Source organism: Curcuma longa, chromosome 3 (genome assembly GCF_044706935.1).
Source record: "Curcuma longa cultivar G26 ecotype Majalengka, Jawa Barat chromosome 3, ITB_CL_G26_1.1, whole genome shotgun sequence".
Classification (NCBI taxonomy): domain Eukaryota; kingdom Viridiplantae; phylum Streptophyta; class Magnoliopsida; order Zingiberales; family Zingiberaceae; genus Curcuma; species Curcuma longa.
In genome coordinates, this window is record NC_133863.1 from 4,292,435 (window position 1) to 4,312,564 (window position 20,130).

At 43.9% G+C, this 20,130-nt stretch overlaps 4 protein-coding genes across 4 annotated transcripts; all 4 read left to right on the forward strand.

Moving 5' to 3' along the window:
• The first annotated feature begins 449 nt into the window (after positions 1–449).
• LOC141824140 (GDSL esterase/lipase At2g27360-like) lies at positions 450–4,943 on the forward strand. The gene is made up of 5 exons (XM_074711381.1): positions 450–745; positions 808–1,008; positions 1,929–2,077; positions 2,285–2,561; positions 4,386–4,943. The coding sequence occupies exons 1-5, from the start codon at positions 475–477 to the stop codon at positions 4,634–4,636; spliced, it is 1,149 nt and encodes a 382-aa protein (XP_074567482.1). The 5' UTR covers positions 450–474; the 3' UTR covers positions 4,637–4,943.
• Positions 4,944–5,412: 469 nt separating this feature from the next.
• Positions 5,413–7,198, forward strand: LOC141823078 (putative pectinesterase/pectinesterase inhibitor 28). Its single transcript, XM_074710349.1, has 2 exons — positions 5,413–6,400; positions 6,486–7,198. Exons 1-2 carry the CDS (start codon positions 5,413–5,415, stop codon positions 7,196–7,198), a joined length of 1,701 nt encoding a protein of 566 aa, XP_074566450.1.
• A 6,382-nt stretch (positions 7,199–13,580) lies between these two features.
• LOC141823079 (putative pectinesterase/pectinesterase inhibitor 28) lies at positions 13,581–15,358 on the forward strand. The gene is made up of 2 exons (XM_074710350.1): positions 13,581–14,565; positions 14,646–15,358. The coding sequence occupies exons 1-2, from the start codon at positions 13,581–13,583 to the stop codon at positions 15,356–15,358; spliced, it is 1,698 nt and encodes a 565-aa protein (XP_074566451.1).
• Positions 15,359–17,787: 2,429 nt separating this feature from the next.
• LOC141823512 (putative galacturonosyltransferase-like 7) lies at positions 17,788–19,583 on the forward strand. The gene has a single exon (XM_074710803.1). It carries the CDS (start codon positions 17,840–17,842, stop codon positions 19,283–19,285), a length of 1,446 nt encoding a protein of 481 aa, XP_074566904.1. The 5' UTR covers positions 17,788–17,839; the 3' UTR covers positions 19,286–19,583.
• The last annotated feature ends 547 nt before the right edge of the window (positions 19,584–20,130 follow it).

The window sequence follows — 20,130 nt, forward strand, 5'->3', positions numbered from 1 at the left end:
CTGTATATTATAGAATGTATTCTTAGAAATGATAAACATTCAAATGGTAAATTCTATAAATTTACTGATCAAATTATTTTTTAAAAATAAGTAAGATATAAAAAATAATAGTCTAGATCAAAATTTATTATTTAATAGTTATGATAATTTAGAACGACAACTACTGTATTATTATTTTTAGTTTATTATTATTATTTTTAGTTTTATTTTTATTTTTACATTTTAATGGATAGATTTGCCATTTTAAATTTTCTTGTTTGAACCGAGCGGTAACAGAGCGAACCAAATCCTTGGATGCATTTCCAAACAAGCATTGCCCATGTGTCGTTGCTCCACTAACATGGAGTAGATAGACGGGTGACCGAGCTGACCAGTTATCGTCGCTCGCTGCCCGTTTAATGAAAACGCTTTCCATTAATTGCCCGATTCGGCTTTGATTTTGTCGCCGTTGCGTTCGCCTCCTCCACAAGGTCGATGGCATCCGTCGTGGCGCCCCCTCCTTCGCTCGCCCTCGCCGTCGCCGTCGCCGTCGCCGTCGCCCTTCTTCTTCTTCTCGGCGGCTTATCCACTGCCTCCGGATGCTTCTCTGCCATCTTCAGCTTCGGCGACTCCATCACCGACACCGGCAACGCCGTCCGCCTCGGCAGAGTGGGCGGTCCCAGCGGCATCCCGCCGTACGGTCGCACTTTCTTCGGCCGCCCTACAGGCCGCTTCTCCGACGGCCGCGTCATCCTTGACTTCATTGGTATAGTCTGGTTTGGGCGATGGAAATGATCGATGTGAGTGACTTTGATTCGATTGGTGCAGCGCAGGGATTGGGGTTGCCGCTGGTCCGGCCGTATCTAGAGGGAGGGGATTTTCGCAGGGGGGTTAATTTTGCGGTCGCCGGAGCCACCGCGCTCGACCTCGACTTTTTTAGTGCGAAGGGGATTGATGCTTCGTGGACCCACAAGTCCTTGCGCGTGCAGATTGAGGAGTTCAAGCAGTTGCTGCCGTCGCTCTCCTCTGGTAGCCTCTCGCCTTTTTCTTTCTTCTATTTGTTCCCTCCAATTTTGTTGGAAAAGGGGCTTGCTTTTTATTGGCACTGATGGGTATTCCTGCGGTAATGATTCGTTTTTGCTAGCCAGTGCACTTTTAACTGATAGTCACGTTTGTATTTTCACTAGGAGAAGGTCACTGATAGAATCAATCCTAATAAGTTAGACGTTCAAATCGGTCATGTAAAACAACCCCCTCTGTTGATCGAAATTGGTGCGCGTAAAATGAGATAATTATTTCCCTTATGAAGCCTCACAGCAGTCTTTGTGTTTCATGGTAGAAGCAATAGCTGAATGCCTTGTTTGCAGAGAGCAATTTCCTTCGAAACAACAAGATGACAGACACAAAAACTTACTCCACCAAGAGAATTTATTTCTATGATATGAGCAAGGAGAGAAATTCCCCAAATTGTATACAGGAGGAGCCCTCTAAATTCTCCCTAAACTCCTCTCTTGATAGCAGTAGAGAAAACAAAAAAAATCTCACCAAATTCCAGAAGTTCTCTAGAAGAAAACTATCTTCTCTACATGTTTTGTAGTCTCGCAGCATGTACCCAGACTCCAAGGTATTGTTGTGACTCCTACATGCTTTTGAACATGACAACCCACAGCTTGCTCTCTCAGATAGCTGTTACAATGAAAATTCACAGATTCTATTGCACGTAGGGTGGGCAACGTGTGCTGTATGCCCGCATGCTTGTTTTTTGCATTACTCACCCAATCTTGCTGACACAACAATTCAGCTATCTTTTGCTTGAGGATTTTCATTTTTATTGTATAATTGGGTTTTCACTTATCAGTGCCGCATTTATGTGCTAAGAAGCTGGATTCAACAGGTTCTGCATGTTATTTATTTTGATTTCTAACTTTATATTTTCTATGTCTGTCTAGATCCCAAAGAATTCTTGAATACTTCATTGATTCTGCTGGGAGAGATTGGTGGGAATGACTACAACCATCCATTCTTCCATGGAAACAAGGCAGATGATATAAGAACCTTCATTCCTAGTGTGATTGATGCAATTAGTACTTCAATCAGTGTGAGTCATCTGCTGTTGATCTATTTGTAATCTTTGTACGCCACAATAATGACTATTACTTGATGCTTCCACTTCACCATTGTTAACTAGATTTCTTATTGCTTCTGATCCTTATATCTTCCTCTGCAGAACATACATTTGGATTCTTGCTGAAAGAAAAAAAAAAGAACTACAACTCTATACTAACTGTTTTTCCTCTTTGGACAGGATTTAGTAGAACTAGGGGCAAATACATTGTTGGTTCCTGGCAATTTTCCACTTGGATGTGTTCCAGCTTATTTAGATGTATTTGAGAGCGATGATGCTGAGAAATATGACTCAGAAACAGGGTGTATTAGGTGGTTGAATGAATTCTCTGAGTACCACAATCGCCTACTTCTGGAAGAGCTAGAAAGGCTTCGAAAGCTTCACCCACATGTTACCATCATCTACGCAGATTACTACGGTGCAACTATAAGCTTCTTTCATGCCCCCAAACTTTTTGGTGTGTATTCCTTTCTATGATGTAGATCAGATATTTTATGCTAATATTTTTGCAAAATTTTATAAACTTTATTTAGGTTTGTTCTACCCACAAATTTGAGAGCTGATTAGCACTGAGGTTTACTTGTGAAATTATAGTTCAGCGGTCATCATTTTCATTTTGTTGTTTTAATCTCATCTTAATTCAAATCGCATCAGTTTAGTAACCTTAGTTGAAGAAATAGACACTTCCATCTTCATGTAAGGACCTTCCAGTAAGTATAATCAGAGACATAGGAGCCCAAGAAAGAAGCATGCAAGAAGATGATAGTCAATCCACTATGTATGATCAGACATGAATGCTCAGGAAAGAAGCATGCTTAAAGCTAATATGTCAGTAATCTTCAATCATATTAGCTAGTTCCTAGCTGGAGCTGTCATGTTATTTGGTTAAGCTAACACACTAGCTTGGCACGCATTGTAGTTTTACTGAACTATACCAATTTCACGACAGTCTATGTCTTCTATTTCTTTCATCAATACTCGGACATGAACTACCTAGAGAGTTAAGAAGAAAGGAGAGTAACTGGAACAATATTTGTGGCATCAATGACCACATAAGTATTTCAAGTGTGTGTAATCTTGGATAATAGCAGCGTTAAATTGTTTGCTTTAGCACATGTTTCTATTAAGATGTGCTCTCCAAGAGGCTTTGTCTTTAAGACCAGAACCCCAATGTTTGGCTTTCTTAATATTTGTGTTTTTCTTAATATTTGTATATGAGCTGAGTGATCATTGAAGTTTTATGAAAAGCATATTTCTGGACCATCATAATTTAAGGATCAATTCCAGAATGATATTCAATTGCATCTCCGTAATTTAGAGGGCAAGCAAAGGAAATTTCAATTAAGTCATTTTCTTCGGTTAGGAAAATGTCTAGTTAAGGGAAGATCTAAGTGACCTTTGTTTTTTCTGTAGGAAGATAAATATGTACATGATCGGCCATTGTCTTAAATGTATTTGGCTAACCAACTCAATTAGCCAACTAGTTTTCCCTTTTTATAGCAATTCCACTATTACATCTTTCCACTTTTTTCTTAAAGTTTCATTATATTTTATTTGATGACAACTCATAAGGATGCTTTTATATGATTTCTTAGTATGTAGAATGTTGTGTATTAGCATGATACCTTGTAGAGATTGGATGAGAAAGATAAACATGCCTTATCCACTGTAACAAGTAAATGCCTTTTAAGCTGACAAATGTGAGAAACATCTACATATTTCCTCTCTTGAGGATCTCACTAGATGAAACCGTATGCTAATCATATTTAGCTCATAGAAATTGGGTCCCTTAGTCTTTTGATTCAATCTACTTAATGAAATACTTCAAAAACAATTCAGAAACCATAACTAAACCATTGAACTTGGTACTTGCCTTCAAACAGTGTTATTCCTAAGCTGTATTTATTCTGAGAACTTAGAAATGATATTTGTTTCTAGATAAGGAACTCTCAAACTTCGTCCTAATTCTTCCAGGACTACCTCAATGGAGCATTTCATGTAGTTAGTTGCTCTCTTTATGTTCTCGTGGCGACCTATGTTGTTTTGCTCTGTTATTATAGTCACAGAGAAATACAAAGCATTGTTGGTTGACAAACAATGGCATGAGTTGGTTGTAATTAACTGTAAGCTAAGAGATGTCCGTAGATTTTTATCTCTGGTGAAATTGAGAGTGTGTAACATACTAGGGGAAGAATTAGGAAGTTTCCAAATACCAATCCTTTCGCCATTCTATTATGCAGTTTGATTGAATCTTGATACAGTGAGGTAATTCTGGGTGCAGGATTTAAGGCTCCACTCCATGCGTGTTGCGGAAGCAATGGCCGATATAATGTCAGCCGAGCAGTTCAGTGTGGTCACAAGGATGCAAAGGTCTGCAGTGATCCATCTGCATTCATTTCCTGGGATGGCATTCACCTAACTGAGTCAGCTTATGGCGCGATAGCACGCAGCTTATTACAAGGTCCACATGCCAAGCCTCCATTGCTCCGAGCATGCCCAGGCACTCGACAGAATGAAGTCTATGACTTCTAGCCGATTTGGTCTGGGGATCGGTTCATTCGAAACCCACCCTACTTCCGTATAAGCCTACTGAGTTTGGGAGCATCCTTGCGGCTGTTTTGCCATTGACCATTGCAATTTCCATGCATGTACTTAGAGACTGTAGTGTCAGCTTGTAACATTTCTGGAGAAAGAAATTGTGATTCAACAGCACAGTTGTATAGATCTCTTCAGCGATGCTGTCGACACATATAGGGAAAAATATATCAAAACAACTGAAACAAATTTTTGCTACTGTACGGCCCTGCCATGGTGCATTGCCTGGATGTTAATTTAACTGTTATATTGCAAAAATTTTATGCTGGCTAAACTTATTAATTGATGTTTTCTATTCTATCTGAAATATATAGTGTCGATCTGATCAATGAAACGATGTGGATGTGAAAAAGTTAATATTTATAAAATAGTCTCGTGATCAAAGTTGGTTCATCCATTTATCTAGTCAATTTGTTGACCAAAGTAACAATTCTCTAAATTAAGGAAGCCGAGCTTGGCGCAGCCTCCAGCTCGTTGTATGGCGCCGAATGCATCCCTTCCCGTTGCGCGGTCTGTGCGCTCTCTTCCTTCTTCACAACCACGAACACCCTTCGTCCCTGCGCTATATAATGGCTCGACCCTCTCGTTGTTCATCATCCTGGCGTCGGGGTCCTCCCCTTCCATTCCGATACCATCTCCGAATAAATTCCACCATCCAGTGGAAGGGGACGAATAAAAAGAGATTTAGTTTATTGGGCGGTGAATAATTTATCATGGGGAAGGCCATCATTCTCGTAATCACAATCTCTGTCGTCGTCCTGGTGGCCTGTGTTGCTACCGTCGGCGTCGTCACCGTCTCCAGCCGCCATGGCGATGATTCGTCTCGGCCACAGGTGGCCGAGCTGTCCACCTCGCAGAAGAACATCCAGGAGTTCTGCCGGCCCACCGACTACCAGCAGACTTGCGAGACCACTCTGTCCTCCGTCGCCGGCAACAACACCGAGCCCAAGGACCTCGTCAATCTGGTGTTCAATGTCACCATTGACCACATCAAGAAGGCCTTCGACCACTCCTCCACGCTTCAGGAGGCCGCCAAGGACCCGCGCACCTCCGAGGCCCTCGAGAACTGCCGTGAACTGCTGGACTACGCTATCGACGACCTCCGCAGCTCGGTCGACCGCCTCGACGACTTCTCCATGGAGAAGATCGACAAGTTCATCGACGACCTCAAGGTGTGGATCAGTGCCACCATCACGTACCAGGAGACGTGCCTCGACGGGTTCCAGGACGCCGACACGGATGCCGCCGCATCCATGCGCAAGGCGCTTAACAGCTCCGCCGAGCTCACCAGCAACATTCTCGCCATCGTCACCAACTTCGGAGACGCCCTCGAAAAGTTCAACTTCGGGGGCTTCAATCGCAAGCTCCTTGCAGTCGATGGCGAGTCGTTCCCTTCGTGGGTATCTGGCGGCAAGCGAAGGCTTCTTCAGATGAGCCCGGCGGAGTTGAAGCCCGATATTACAGTGGCCCAGGATGGCTCCGGCGACGCCAAGACCATCGGCGACGCCTTGCTACTCGCTCCCAAGAACAGCACCAAGAACGTGGTTATCTACATCAAGGAAGGTGTGTACAATGAGCAGGTCCAGGTCAACCGGAGCCATACCAACATAATGATGGTCGGCGACGGGCCAACCAAGACCAAGATCACCGGCGGCCTCAACTTCATCGACGGCGTCAGCACCTTCAGAACTGCCACCGTCGGTATGCTTACAAATTGACACTTAATTCACGGTTAAAAACAAATAAATCGCACAATAAATACAAATTAATTATCGATATGATGCAGCTGTGATCGGAGATGGATTCATCGCCAAGGACCTATGGATCGAGAACTCAGCAGGAGCAGCGAAGCACCAAGCCGTGGCGCTGCGAGTGCAATCCGACAGGTCCGTATTCTACAACGTGAGGCTCGACGGGTACCAGGACACCTTGTACGTGCACACCCACCGTCAGTTCTACCGCGAATGCACCATCACCGGCACCATCGACTTCATCTTCGGCGACTCCGCCTCCATCTTCCAGAACTGCCTCATCTTGGCCCGGAAGCCTTTGGACAACCAGCAGAACATCGTGACTGCGCAGGGGCGCAAGGACCGACGATCCACCGGCGCCATCATCCTGCACAACTGCACCATCAGCGCTGACCCAGAATACTTCCCCTTCCGCAACAAGCTTCCCACCTTCCTGGGCCGCCCATGGAAGGAATACTCCAGGACCTTCGTGATGCAGTCGCAGCTGGACGACCTGATCAACCCCCAGGGCTGGCTGCCGTGGTTCGGTGACTTCGGTCTCAACACTTGCTTCTACACCGAGATCGACAACCGTGGCCCCGGCGCCGACAAGAGCCAGAGAGTAACATGGAGAGGAGTGAAGAACGTCGATCTCGCCCACGCCCAAAAGTTCACCGTGGAGCAATTCATCCAGGGCAGTACCTGGCTTCCTCAGACCGGCGTGCCCTTCATCCCCGGCCTCCTCCCTCCCTCAGGATCCACTAATTAGTTATTCATTAATTGTTACTCATTCCGCTACATGAATTCTTAGCATCATCGACGGCGTTCGCCCACAGGAAATTGTTCCGTCGATGATCGCCATTCTTGTACGTCGACGGCATTTTCTCAAAGCACGCCTTTGATAAGTTGTTTACCCAATGTTAACCAAATGAAAAAACAAAAAGTTCTCTTTTACTTTTTCTACTCCAATTTCTCCGGATTTTATTGTTAACGTAAGCTTTTTTTAAGGGGAAAGCCTCAGATTTTATTGTTAATCTAAGATTTTAAAGACTTAAATTTGTTGGGATACAATCAAAATTTCACATTAGAAAAACATAAAAAAAATGAATTTATAAGATGGAAAATATCTCCATTGATATGAGACCTTTTGGGTTGAGTCTAAGAACAAAACCATGATGGTTTAGACTCAAAGTAGACAATATCATACCATTGAAGAGATATTTTGAGTCTATATAGAGCCATGTGGGACCCTCAGGAAAAAAACTAGGAGGAGTGGTAGGGGGCTCTCAGTAGGGGGAGGTGAATGGTAGGGGAGTCTAGACCCAGACCATGAGGTGAATAGTAGGGGGCTCTTAGTAGGAGGAGTCTGGATTCGGACCGAGCTCTGGACCATGAGGTGAATAGTAGGGGAGCTTTGGACTATGAGGTGAATGGTAGGGGGCTCTCAGTAGGGGAGTCTGGACCCTGAGGTAGTGGTAGGGGGCTCTCAGTAGGGGAGTCTGGACCCGGACCATGTGGTGAATGGTAGGGGGTTCTCAGTAGGAGAGTTTGGACTCGGATCATGAGGTGAATGATAGGGGGGAGGTGCTTTGTTTGAGAGGAGAATTGTTGGGATACAATCAAAGTTCCACATTAAAAATACATATATTTATATATCTTTATAAGATGGAAGAGCCCAAGAACAAAACTATGAGGGTTTAGGTCCAAAGTGAACAATATTATATCATTGTGGAAATATTTTGATTCCATCGATACTAACAAAGTTGACTTGTTAACCGATATATGAATGAGATTGCTAGCGGGTGAAGAAAAGAAAGGGCTCCCTAGGGAAAATAAATCCCTAGGGAAGAGAAAGGAAATCCTCACCGCAGGGAGAGTAAACGGCGGAAAAGCATTCCGCCGCAGGGGGAGAGGAAGATCGCTGCTCTGCTTTTCCAGACGTTCCGCAACTTTCTATCAACCTGATATGATCTTGAATCTGGACAACCGATTGATCCCATTCCTTCTTCACTTTTGCAACAGCTTGTGCAACCTCATCCATTCTAAAATTGTCAACACAAATGCAATCAGACCAATGCTAAAAATAAAAAATGAAGGAGAAAGATGAACTAGAGAGAATAAAAAGGAGATGATTTTTTTTCCTGTGAACAACTGTCGAAATTCATGCAGTGGAAGGAGATAATGTTTTCACCCACTATCCAATGTTGTCTCTATAAAAACAACGGGTTTGCCCAGGCGCAATTGAACGCCAGGAACTTTCTCCACCTCACTGTAGTGAGATCCGTCCGTCAAACGTGAAGGAAAAGGGGCTGATCGTGAAAAAATCACTAGATCTGCTCACCGGAGGGAACGTTCACCGTCCGCAGTGTAGACAGGGGGCTGAGGTTGCATCTCGCAACCGAGATACTCACGGACTCTCGCAACCGAAGTACGCGGCGGCGTTGAGGAAGCAGTGCCCGCCGGCGAGCAACAACACCGTCTCGATGGACCCGACGTCAGCGCACAAGTTCGCAGGTGAAGCAGCTCACTCATCCGTCCGTCCGTCCTCGTTTCGCCCGAAGCCGGTGGGAGGGGTGCGCCGGCGATAGAGGAGAAGAAGAGAAGAAATCGGCGAGATTTTTTTTTTCGTCCGTCCGTCCGCGTTCCGCCCAATTTCGGGGTGACAGATTTTGGAGAAAAAATGATCCGCGGACGGATCAAATTTCCTTTCCTTCCTAAAAACTTTGAAAGGTAAACGAAGGATGCATGCATGCAAGGAAAACTTTTCCGTAGTTTCTCTTTCCGCACCTCCAAGTAAACTGGGCCTAAAATTTCAGAGCACCAGCAGCTTGAAGGTAAAAAGTATCTTCACACAATTGAAATATTTTTCTATATGAATATTGATGCGGAGACAAGGGAACTTTTACTCGATCAAGAAAGAGTTCAGGTAAGAGATCTTAACTCAATTAATACAATCATATGTCATGATCCAGAACTTAGTCAATATAGATTCCATGTGGTTGTCAACAGTTTCCAACCAATCAAGTATACCTCCAAACTTGACGAGTACTCCGACTTTGTCAGCTAGACCAACTTTCAAACCTATCGAGTACTCCGTCTTCTTGAGTCTGACCAACTTCCAAACCTGCCAAATACTCCGACTTCCTAAGGTTGACCAACTTCCCAACCTAATATTGAGTCGCTAATTTCCTGACTTCTCGATAGGCTGACCAACTTCCCAACTTGATATTGAGTTGCTAACTTCCTGACTTCTCGCTAACTTCCCGACCTCCTACGCAAAGGGATGCAACAGTGGTTATTAATACAAAGAGATATGGTGGTTATAAGGGAACCCTAGGGAGGTGCTTCTCTTTGATTTTCTCCCTTGGAGATATATTTTTTGAGCTTCTCTCCCTATATATAGAACTTAAAAGGATCATAGGGATCATACTATCTCACATAGCTCTTTTTATTTCGTTTTTTATCATTCATTCTTTCTATTTGAGGTCTTTCTATTTGAAGGACCTCATCGAGTAACTCTTGTTTAATCCTCTAACACATTATTTTTTTCATGATTGACTATGTCACGTCATGAGAAAAAAAAAGTTAGAAGAAGGTTTTTTTTTTTTTTGGGAAAGGTAAATATGTATAGATGGAATAGAAAATAAAAGTACAGAAGCTATGCTCCTACAAATCGATGAACATGAGTCTGTATTTTGAGGAACAACCTCTCAATACAAGACTCACGACCCTCAAAACGAGCTCGATTGCGAGCCTGCCAAACAAGAAAGATCATACATGAAATAGCCAAATCCCTAGCCTTTCGCACCCATCCCCTTCCACGCAGCTCGTGGTCGAAAAGCATGGAAAAGCCGAGGCATCGTGTAAATCTGTGGTCGAATGTGAAGCCAGCTTCGTACCATGTCCCATAGTCGCCTAGTGAAGGAGCAGCGAAAGAAGATGTGAGCATTTGACTCTTCCGCTAAATGGCATAATGTACACTCCTTCATCGGGACATACGGCATGCGATCCGCAGTGCGTAGTCTCCCATGTGCCGCTAGCCAATAAGTGAAACGGTGCTTAGGCATAATGCTCACCCGCCACACCGCAGCCGCCCACGGAGACCATAGTGCCTCGTGGCTGAAAAAATCCATACGCCAAGCCTCGCTCCTGCCCGTTTGCCGGAGTGCAGTGTCCGCCCAGTGCCAGTTTCCCCATGGTGCGCTGGCGGCCCACACCATGGGGCATCACTGATCACCCAAGGAGGATCTCCTGCACACCCAAAACCAAGTTGGCCCTGCGTCGCTTCTGCTCCATATGCACCTGCGAGATTACTGCCCGGTCCACCCGCCCGAAGCCAATCAGTGGCCCCATGGTGTTCTGATAGGCCACACCATGAGCCCCTGCACCATCCTGTCCACACACTGCACATGCTGCTGCCCACCGTGTGCCCCATGCAGTGCACTGCCTGAATGGACTGCACCTGCGTTGCACCTATTCTGTTGCGCCACCTACACACACGCTGTCCCAGCTGCCTGCACATAGCTATTCTGCTGCATTGGGCTGCATGCGTGCACCTGTGCCTTGCTCCGTGGAGCTGCACCTTGCACTCTCCAACATGCTCGTTGCTGCTCACCACAGTAGCTAGAAGGACCCAACTGCAAACCACCGGTCCAGCAGCTCCTTAGCCTCCTGCACGCCCGCTGTTCGCTGCAAGATGCCATCCCGAATTTGGCCCAGCTTCTTCATCAATGGTGAATCAGATGGCCGCACCTGCCAATGCCACTTGTCAGATGTTTTCAAATAATGTTGATATATCCATCTTACCCAAAGGGATTCCGCATGTCATTCCCAAATTCCATAAGAGCTCGGCATAGCAATGCCGAGTTCCACGCATGAAGATCCCGCAATCCATAACCGCCGTCCTCCTTCGGGAGGCATAATGTAGCCCATGAGATAACCGGATGCTTAGAAGACCAAACAAATGAGCGACATATACTATAAATCTTGTCCACCACCCCACTCGGAACCAGAAGGATAGAGAGCCAATAACATTCCACCCCTTGGAGCACCGATCGTACTAGCTCAAGCCGGCCCGCATAAGACAGAGTGTGTTTGGGCCATCCTCCAATCTTACGCCGCACCGCATCAAGCAATGGTGTATAATTAGCCACTCGAAGTTTCGCCGCCGCCAAAGGCACACCAAGATACCGGAAGGGGAACGTACCCTCACAAAAACCCGTAAGACGAAGAAGGTCCGCTTTGCCTCGATCATCTACTCCCACCATATAAATGTTGGACTTCATAAGGTTCGCCCGAAGACCCGCCATGTCACCGAAATCCGACAAACATTGAGAGATCTCCAATAAGGAAGAATGGTCCGCCCTAGCAAATAATAGTAGGTCATCCGCATATGCCAAGTGGGTAATCCCCACCTCCCCACACATGGGATGATAATGAAAACCGGGTCTGCTTGCCACCACCTGCAATTTCCTAGAGAAAACTTCAAGGCATAAGCCAAAAAGCAAGGGGATAATGGATCACCTTGGCGTAATCCTCGCTTCCCATGAAAATATCCATGCATAGCCCCATTGATGCATACAGAATAGGAGACGGTAGATACGCATGCATATATCCAACGCCGAAATTGTTGGGGAAAACCATAACCAACAAGAGCCACTGTCTCCTTCCGGTTCCGAGTGAGCTAGAAGAAGGTTTTAACAGTATAGCTCTTTGATAAGATTTCTGCCAAGAACAAATATGATTGCTTGCGTTACAATTCAACTTACATAATAATAATAATAGTTGGCACATTATTAAATTTTCAGTTAATCCTTAAGATAAGTGTTAAATAACACAGTTGTTAATCAGTGAATAAAAATTTTAGTTAAAAACCCAGAATTATAAAGAACTGTTTTGTAAAAATAGGTTTTTAAAAATCAATGTACATATGAATAATATAAGATTTATATAAAGCAGTTTTTATAAATATGTTTAAAACATTTTATTTTCAAAAAAAATATTTTTTTTACAACTCTGTGTTAAAATTTTATTTTTAAAAATCATTTTCAAAAAATATTTGATCATATAAAAAATGATTTGAATAAAATCTGTCTATAAATTAAATACCGATTTATATATATATATACACACACTTTGTTTTTATAAATCTGTTTCAAAAAATTATTTTTAAAAAATCTTGTAAGAATGGATTTTTAGAATTTTCTTGAAAATTACTTACTTTATTTAAAAATGAAACATTAATAAGCTTTTAAAAATTAAATATAAAAAGTAGATAATCATTCAAATACTTGTACTTAAAAACACATTGAAAGTCGAAATTTAGATGAAATGTATGATTATTAAGATATAAAAACAGTAAAATATGATTAAGGATTTCCTAATTGTTTAAATTATAAAAAATTATTGGGATATATAAAAACTATATACAGTGCTCCTGTATAAAATATGATGATTTATGTAAAAAATTATCAACGTACCATGAAGAATGAGAGTATCAAAATTTTTATAGCCAAAATATTAGATCTATTCGAGGTTATTTATAGTTAATTAATGGTTTCCCGATCCTAAATTAGATTTATATTCGAATCCAGTCTCCCAGAAACTGGGACATCAATATTTTCTCATCGTACCTTATTTGCGTACCTACATATATACTACTGTCTTTGGTGAAGCTAATAATGATAAAATAATAATAAAATAATAAAACTAAATTAAAATTTTATAATTATTGACTTTTATTCACTTTAATAAATCTATTCTATAATAATGAACTCGTAAATTCGTTGACGAAAGGAATACTTGTCTAAATTTAGGATGCCGAACTAACGGTCGCCTGGAAAGCTTGTTGTATGGCGCAGCGTACAATTTGGTCTTGGATGCTTTATCAACCGTCTGTTTCGGTTGGGTCTCAATGGCTCTCCCTTCACGACCACGAACACCCCTTCGTCCCTTCGCTATATAACGCCTCCGCCCACTCCTTCTCCATCATCCTGCCTTCGGGGTCTTCCCCATTCCTTTCATCACCATCTCCATTAGAATAAATCCCCCTTCCGTTCTTCAATAATCTCTTGATTGGAGGGGGACTATCGATCAATTAATTGACAAGCCTTAGATAGATAACTAGTTGGAGAATACGTACTTAATTTATCATGGGGAAGGCCGTCATTCTCGTAATCTCTGCCGTCGTGGTCCTGGTGGCCTGTGTTGCCACCGTCGGCGTCGTCACCGTCTCCAGCCGCCATGGCGATGATTCGTCTCGGCCACAGGTGGCCGAGCTGTCCACCTCGCAGAAGAACATCCAGGAGTTCTGCCGGCCCACCGACTACCAGCAGACTTGCGAGACCACTCTGTCCTCCGTCGCCGGCAACAACACCGAGCCCAAGGACCTCGTCAATCTGGTTTTCAATGTCACCATTGACCACATCAAGAAGGCCTTCGACCACTCCTCCACGCTTCAGGAGGCCGCCAAGGACCCGCGCACCTCCGAGGCCCTCGAGAACTGCCGCGAACTGCTGGACTACGCTATCGACGACCTCCGCAGCTCGGTCGACCGCCTCGACGACTTCTCCATGGAGAAGATCGACAAGTTCATCGACGACCTCAAGGTGTGGATCAGTGCCACCATCACGTACCAGGAGACGTGCCTCGACGGGTTCCAGGACGCCGACACGGATGCCGCCGCATCCATGCGCAAGGCGCTTAACAGCTCCGCCGAGCTCACCAGCAACATTCTCGCCATCGTCACCAACTTCGGAGATGCACTCGACAAGTTCAACCTCGAGGGCTTCAATCGCAAGCTCCTTGCAGTCGATGGCGAGTCGTTCCCTTCGTGGGTATCTGGCGGCAAGCGAAGGCTTCTTCAGATGAGTCCGGCGGAGCTGAAGCCCGATATTACAGTGGCCCAGGATGGCTCCGGCGACGCCAAGACCATCGGCGAGGCCTTGCTACTCGCTCCCAAGAACAGCACCAAGAACGTGGTTATCTACATCAAGGAAGGTGTGTACAATGAGCAGGTCCAGGTCAACCGGAGCCATACCAACATAATGATGGTCGGCGACGGGCCAACCAAGACCAAGATCACCGGCGGCCTCAACTTCATCGACGGCGTCAGCACCTTCAGAACTGCCACCGTCGGTATGCTTATAAACAGACACTTAATTCACGGTTAAAAACAAATAAATCACACAATAAATACAAATTAATTATCGATGCAGCTGTGATCGGAGATGGATTCATCGCCAAGGACCTATGGATCGAGAACTCAGCAGGAGCAGCGAAGCACCAAGCCGTGGCGCTGCGAGTGCAGTCCGACATGTCCGTATTCTACAACGTGAGGCTCGACGGGTACCAGGACACCTTGTACGTGCACACCCACCGTCAGTTCTACCGCGAATGCACCATCACCGGCACCATCGACTTCATCTTCGGCGACTCCGCCTCCATCTTCCAGAACTGCCTCATCTTGGCCCGGAAGCCTTTGGACAACCAGCAGAACATCGTGACTGCGCAGGGGCGCAAGGACCGACGATCCACCGGCGCCATCATCCTGCACAACTGCACCATCAGCGCTGACCCAGAATACTTCCCCTTCCGCAACAAGCTTCCCACCTTCCTGGGCCGCCCATGGAAGGAGTACTCCAGGACCTTCGTGATGCAGTCGCAGCTGGACGACCTGATCAACCCCCAGGGCTGGCTGCCGTGGTTCGGGGACTTCGGCCTCAACACTTGCTTCTACACCGAGATCGACAACCGTGGCCCCGGCGCCGACAAGAGCCAGAGAGTAAAATGGAGAGGAGTGAAGAACGTCGATCTCGCCCACGCCCAAAAGTTCACCGTGACGCGATTCATCCAGGGCGATACCTGGCTTCCTCAGACCGGCGTACCCTTCATCCCCGGCCTCCTCCCTGCCTCAGGATCCGCCAATTAATTACTCTTGCTCACTGATCATATATATGTATTGGCATTCATTCTTCAATTCTCCTCCGGAAATGTATGGATCTTCTATGAATTTTCAATTGAAAATTGATCTTGGATTTGGCGATTAAGTGATCATTTTCCTTTTCCTCGTCGAAAAAGAAGGATTGTATTAACCACTAGGCAGTACTCTCACATTATATTATTTACAACAGTCAGTAATTTAATTTATTTACAACATTAATTATATTAATATCTAACGTTAAAAGTGATCTTGGGGTGGGTCTGAGAGTTATATATACCGGCTTTTAGTCTTTCAAATTTCCCCATGTGTAAGGTCAACGAGCATAATTAAACTCTTAAGCTTTGACAGGTACGATAGTATTGATTCATTGTGTTGCTTTTCCTTAATGCAAAAAGGTATGATTCACCATCTAACGGTCTTATGTCAGCTTCACAATTACATATGAGAAGATAAATAATAAAGTTATAGTTTGCCTTACGGTGAGGACATTATCTCGAATCGACCTTTATCCATTTCAATAAATTTATATTATACTAAGCAACTCAATCATACTCCGAAAACGTGTTGCTTTTACTCATATTTCATATAAATAGAGAATGATGGTGTACTATATTACCTATGCCTTAAAAGGGTCTGGGTGTAAGTCCTTACGAATATGCTAATGAAGGTTACAGATCTTTGTTTCATTTACAAATTGATAAGGTTTTTGTCTTAGTGTATTTAAATTGTTTGGCCCCTAACAATACCCCATATTTAGGCCCTTTATTTTTTTATATTACAATATAATATACAATTAAAAACTTCATTGATCTCAATTATCTCTTCGTGTCATCAAATACAATCATAACTTTACAAGGAGTTGTTGTATTTTTTTTAATACTAATCTTGAAAATAAACGGCTTTTCTCCTGATTTACGTATCATGTAAATTTAAAATACAATTTAGACATAATTTAGAATATTTAAAATTTAAATTATGATTTTTTTGTCTTCTTAAATATTTTACCATGGAACTAGAAACAAGAATTATTATATTTCTTGTCTCATGAGTTATGGTGAAAAAAAAAAGAGGGGGGGGGGGGGGGGGGGGGGGGGGGGGGGGGGGGGGGGGGGACGAATTTCCTAGGCAATCATTCAAATCTCATTCAGGGCGATCCAAATACGTTTAAAATTAATCGAATCATAACTTAAATTATCAACAAAATTATTATATTTCTTGATTTATTCTATTGTGGTCGACACAAAGTCTTCGAGATGCTCACGCTTGTTTGGAAGCAAAGGTGGGCCTGTAGTGGTCGAAAAGGCAAAGACCCAATACTTATTGTGTTTTGATTCGCGGGCCAGATACAAATATGGCTCAGGTCTATTAATTGTACGAACAAACGATCAGCCCGTTCAAAATTAGGACAAAAATAATATAAAAAACAAAAATTATCAAAAAATCAAAAGGCTATTTTTCTCTCGAAATAAAGTTAAAAGGAGTTCCATCTTATTTCAACACTATTATACCAATCATAGAGTACCTTCTATAACATGATAAAATAAATTTTTTATTCAACTTACTTAAAAATAAACACTTATATATATATATATAATCAATTTATCAAAAAAAATTTAAACTTAATTAAAATCATATTAATTAGATAAAATCCTTTTATAATTTTAGAATAATTATTACAATATTATATTAACTATTTAAGTAACTGTTATAATAATTTAAAAGTAATTTTAATTATATTAAAGTGTTTTTGATTAAATTTAATTATTTTTATAAAGTTGGTAAAATAAATTGTATATAAAAGTATTAGGGTTTATATTTTTAATAAAATTAAATAGATTTATTAAATATAGTAGTACTTTTAATTTTTTTTTATCCAGGTCAGCAGTTAATGCCTATGCCCAATTAAGTGAATTTAAATAAATATAGCTGTTTTTTTATATATAAAAAACTCTTTCCATGCTTGAACGTCACTTCTAAACATAATTAATTCGCAATTGTAAACATCATTGACCCACTTATGTTGTCTGGCAATAATAGTGCCACTGAACTTATTTATTTATTTTAAAATTTTTTATTTAATATATTAATAAAAATTTTATTTATAAATATTATTCAGAACCTTATTTATTAACGAATATTTTTTATAAATATTAATAAATTAAATATATATATATATATTTAAATTTATTTATTTAATAAATTATTATAAATAATTTTTTAATTCGGTGAATATTAATTGGCAAGTTTCAAGTGATCTCGAATTTAAGAGGGACATTTTCAATGGATATCCAATTTAAGAGGGGCATTTTTATTAATATCTGACTATTTATTTTTGTGCTATTTTTATGGAAGTTTGGAGTCGCTCGTCCGCCCTGTCAATCCCCAACGCGGTGGCCGCTGCGCTGTCACACCAAGAAAGAGACAATATGATCGAGATAGGGAGGGAGGAGCGGCGGCGGAGGAAGGAGAATGAACTCAAGGCAGAGCTTCCTTCGCTTCCTTGGCCTCGATGGATTCTTCGCCCTCGCTTCTAGGGTTCAGCGCGCTTTTCTTCGCTGGCGATTGCTTCAACACCAAGCTTTCGCGCTCGGGAGCGCAAACCCTTGTGGATCGCGGTCGGTAGCGGAATCGCCTCTCCTCCGTTTCGCACTGGCGGGGATCAAAGGCGCCGTAGTGTTCCTTCTTGTGTCGGCGCTTGCCCGCCTCGCTGATAGCTTCGATTTCAAGACTCGGCGGCGTCGGCGGCGGAAGGGCTGGGGCGGGGGAAGCCGCCGGGGTGGAGGAACTCTACGATGGGTCGTCCGCCTCTCCGGCTTGTGCTCCGCTGCCATCGTGATGGTGTTGTTGGCCCCTTCGCTCCAGTCGTTCCCCCCGGCTGAGGCCATTCGGTCCTCCCAGTACCTACGGTTTCCTGGCGGTGGGTACAACCACCAGCTAGCCGCCTCCGCTGTCGAAACCAAAGGGTTCTCCTTCCGGCAAGCGCCCTGGTTTTACAATGCCGCCGACTGCGAGCCCCCGTCTGCTAATGGAAGCTCCGTCTGCGATTCCTCGCTGGTCCATGTCGCAATCACCCTCGATGAGGAGTACCTACGGGGCTCGATCGCGGCTGTTCACTCGCTGCTGACGCACGCCCGGTGCCCAGAGAGCGTTTTTTTTCATTTCTTGGTTGTGGAGATGGGTCTGGAGTCGGTGGTGCGCTCGGCCTTCCCAGGACTCCGCTTCAAGACGTATTACTTCGATCCCGACCGCGTCCGCTGGCTGATTTCGACGTCGGTGAGGCAGGCCCTGGATCAGCCCCTTAACTACGCGCGTATCTATCTGGCGGACATTCTTGAGCGGTGCGTTAGCCGTGTGATCTACCTCGACTCCGACCTGGTGGTGGTGGATGACATCTCCAAGCTGTGGCGGAAGGGATTGGGATCGAGGGCCGTGGGTGCGCCGGAGTACTGCCAGGCCAACTTCACCAAATACTTCACCGACAGATTCTGGTCTAACAGGCGCCTCGCAGCCACATTTTCAGGCCGCCGACCTTGTTACTTCAACACCGGAGTGATGGTGATTGACCTTCTTCGGTGGCGGCGCGCCGGGTACACGCGGCGGATAGAACGATGGATGGAGGTGCAGAAGAGGGGCGCCACGTCTGGTGGAGCAGGGCGAATCTACGAGCTGGGGTCGCTGCCTCCCTTCCTCCTTGTATTTGCAGGTCAAGTGGCTCCTATCGAGCACAGGTGGAACCAGCACGGGCTCGGCGGAGACAACGTGAACGGCAGCTGCCGGAATCTCCACCCGGGGCCAGTGAGCCTCCTCCATTGGAGCGGCAAGGGCAAGCCTTGGTTGCGGCTCGACTCAAACCAACCTTGCCCGCTCGACCACCTCTGGGCGCCCTACGACCTCTACGGTTTCGCAGCCATTTGACGTTTGCACAGCTTCTGCCCCGCCGCATTCGGTACTAAGCTCTCTACATTTCCCTTCTACTTCTCACCGTAAATCCTCATCTAAAGCACCTCCATTGTCTGATTCTTACTCTCCGGGTTTAATGATGCACGCACAACTCGAAGTTGTTTTTTGTTCTTTCTCTTTTTACCTTATTCGTTGCTCTCCACTATTTTGGTGCGAGGCGATCTTTCAGTTTGGCTATTGCTTTGATGAATAAAAGGGATACCTATAATTCATTTTGTTGCATATACTAAATGAAATGTTACTCATTTGCCTATTGCTCTTGCCCATTCGAACTTCTTCTAATGTTTGCAATTTTTGATGTGTAAAAGAAACGATTTTGTGCTCCTGGTTTGGATAATCTACAGCTGCTTAACATTGTATACCCTTCTCTTTCGTGTCTTCTCTATTCAGTTCGTCCAATGCGTTGAAGATTGGGAAGAAGTCCTCTGATATACCTTCGCAAAACAGTATATTTAGTCTCATCGTTCATTTATTTAGCCGTTTGCTCGTTTTTTATTTCCTTTCTTGTTGGGTGTCGGTGGATTTGGTCGACGATGATGGTAACTTTGCAGACAATTTTCCCTTTGCTTTTGGTTTAAGCAGTGACGTCTTTTTATCAACGCACACAAAGCAGAAAAAAACAGTGGTTAGTAGCAGAGTGGGAGAATAAGAAGAAATCATCCACTTTGAGTTAACTTTTCCCCAATCCCTTCCATCAACACTTAAACCTCTTTCCAGCAGCACCTGTGTCCTGCTCTGATGGGTATCTGAGGTCAAGATTGGCCTCTTTCTGATAGCTTGGAGACTCGTGCTTGACCGGT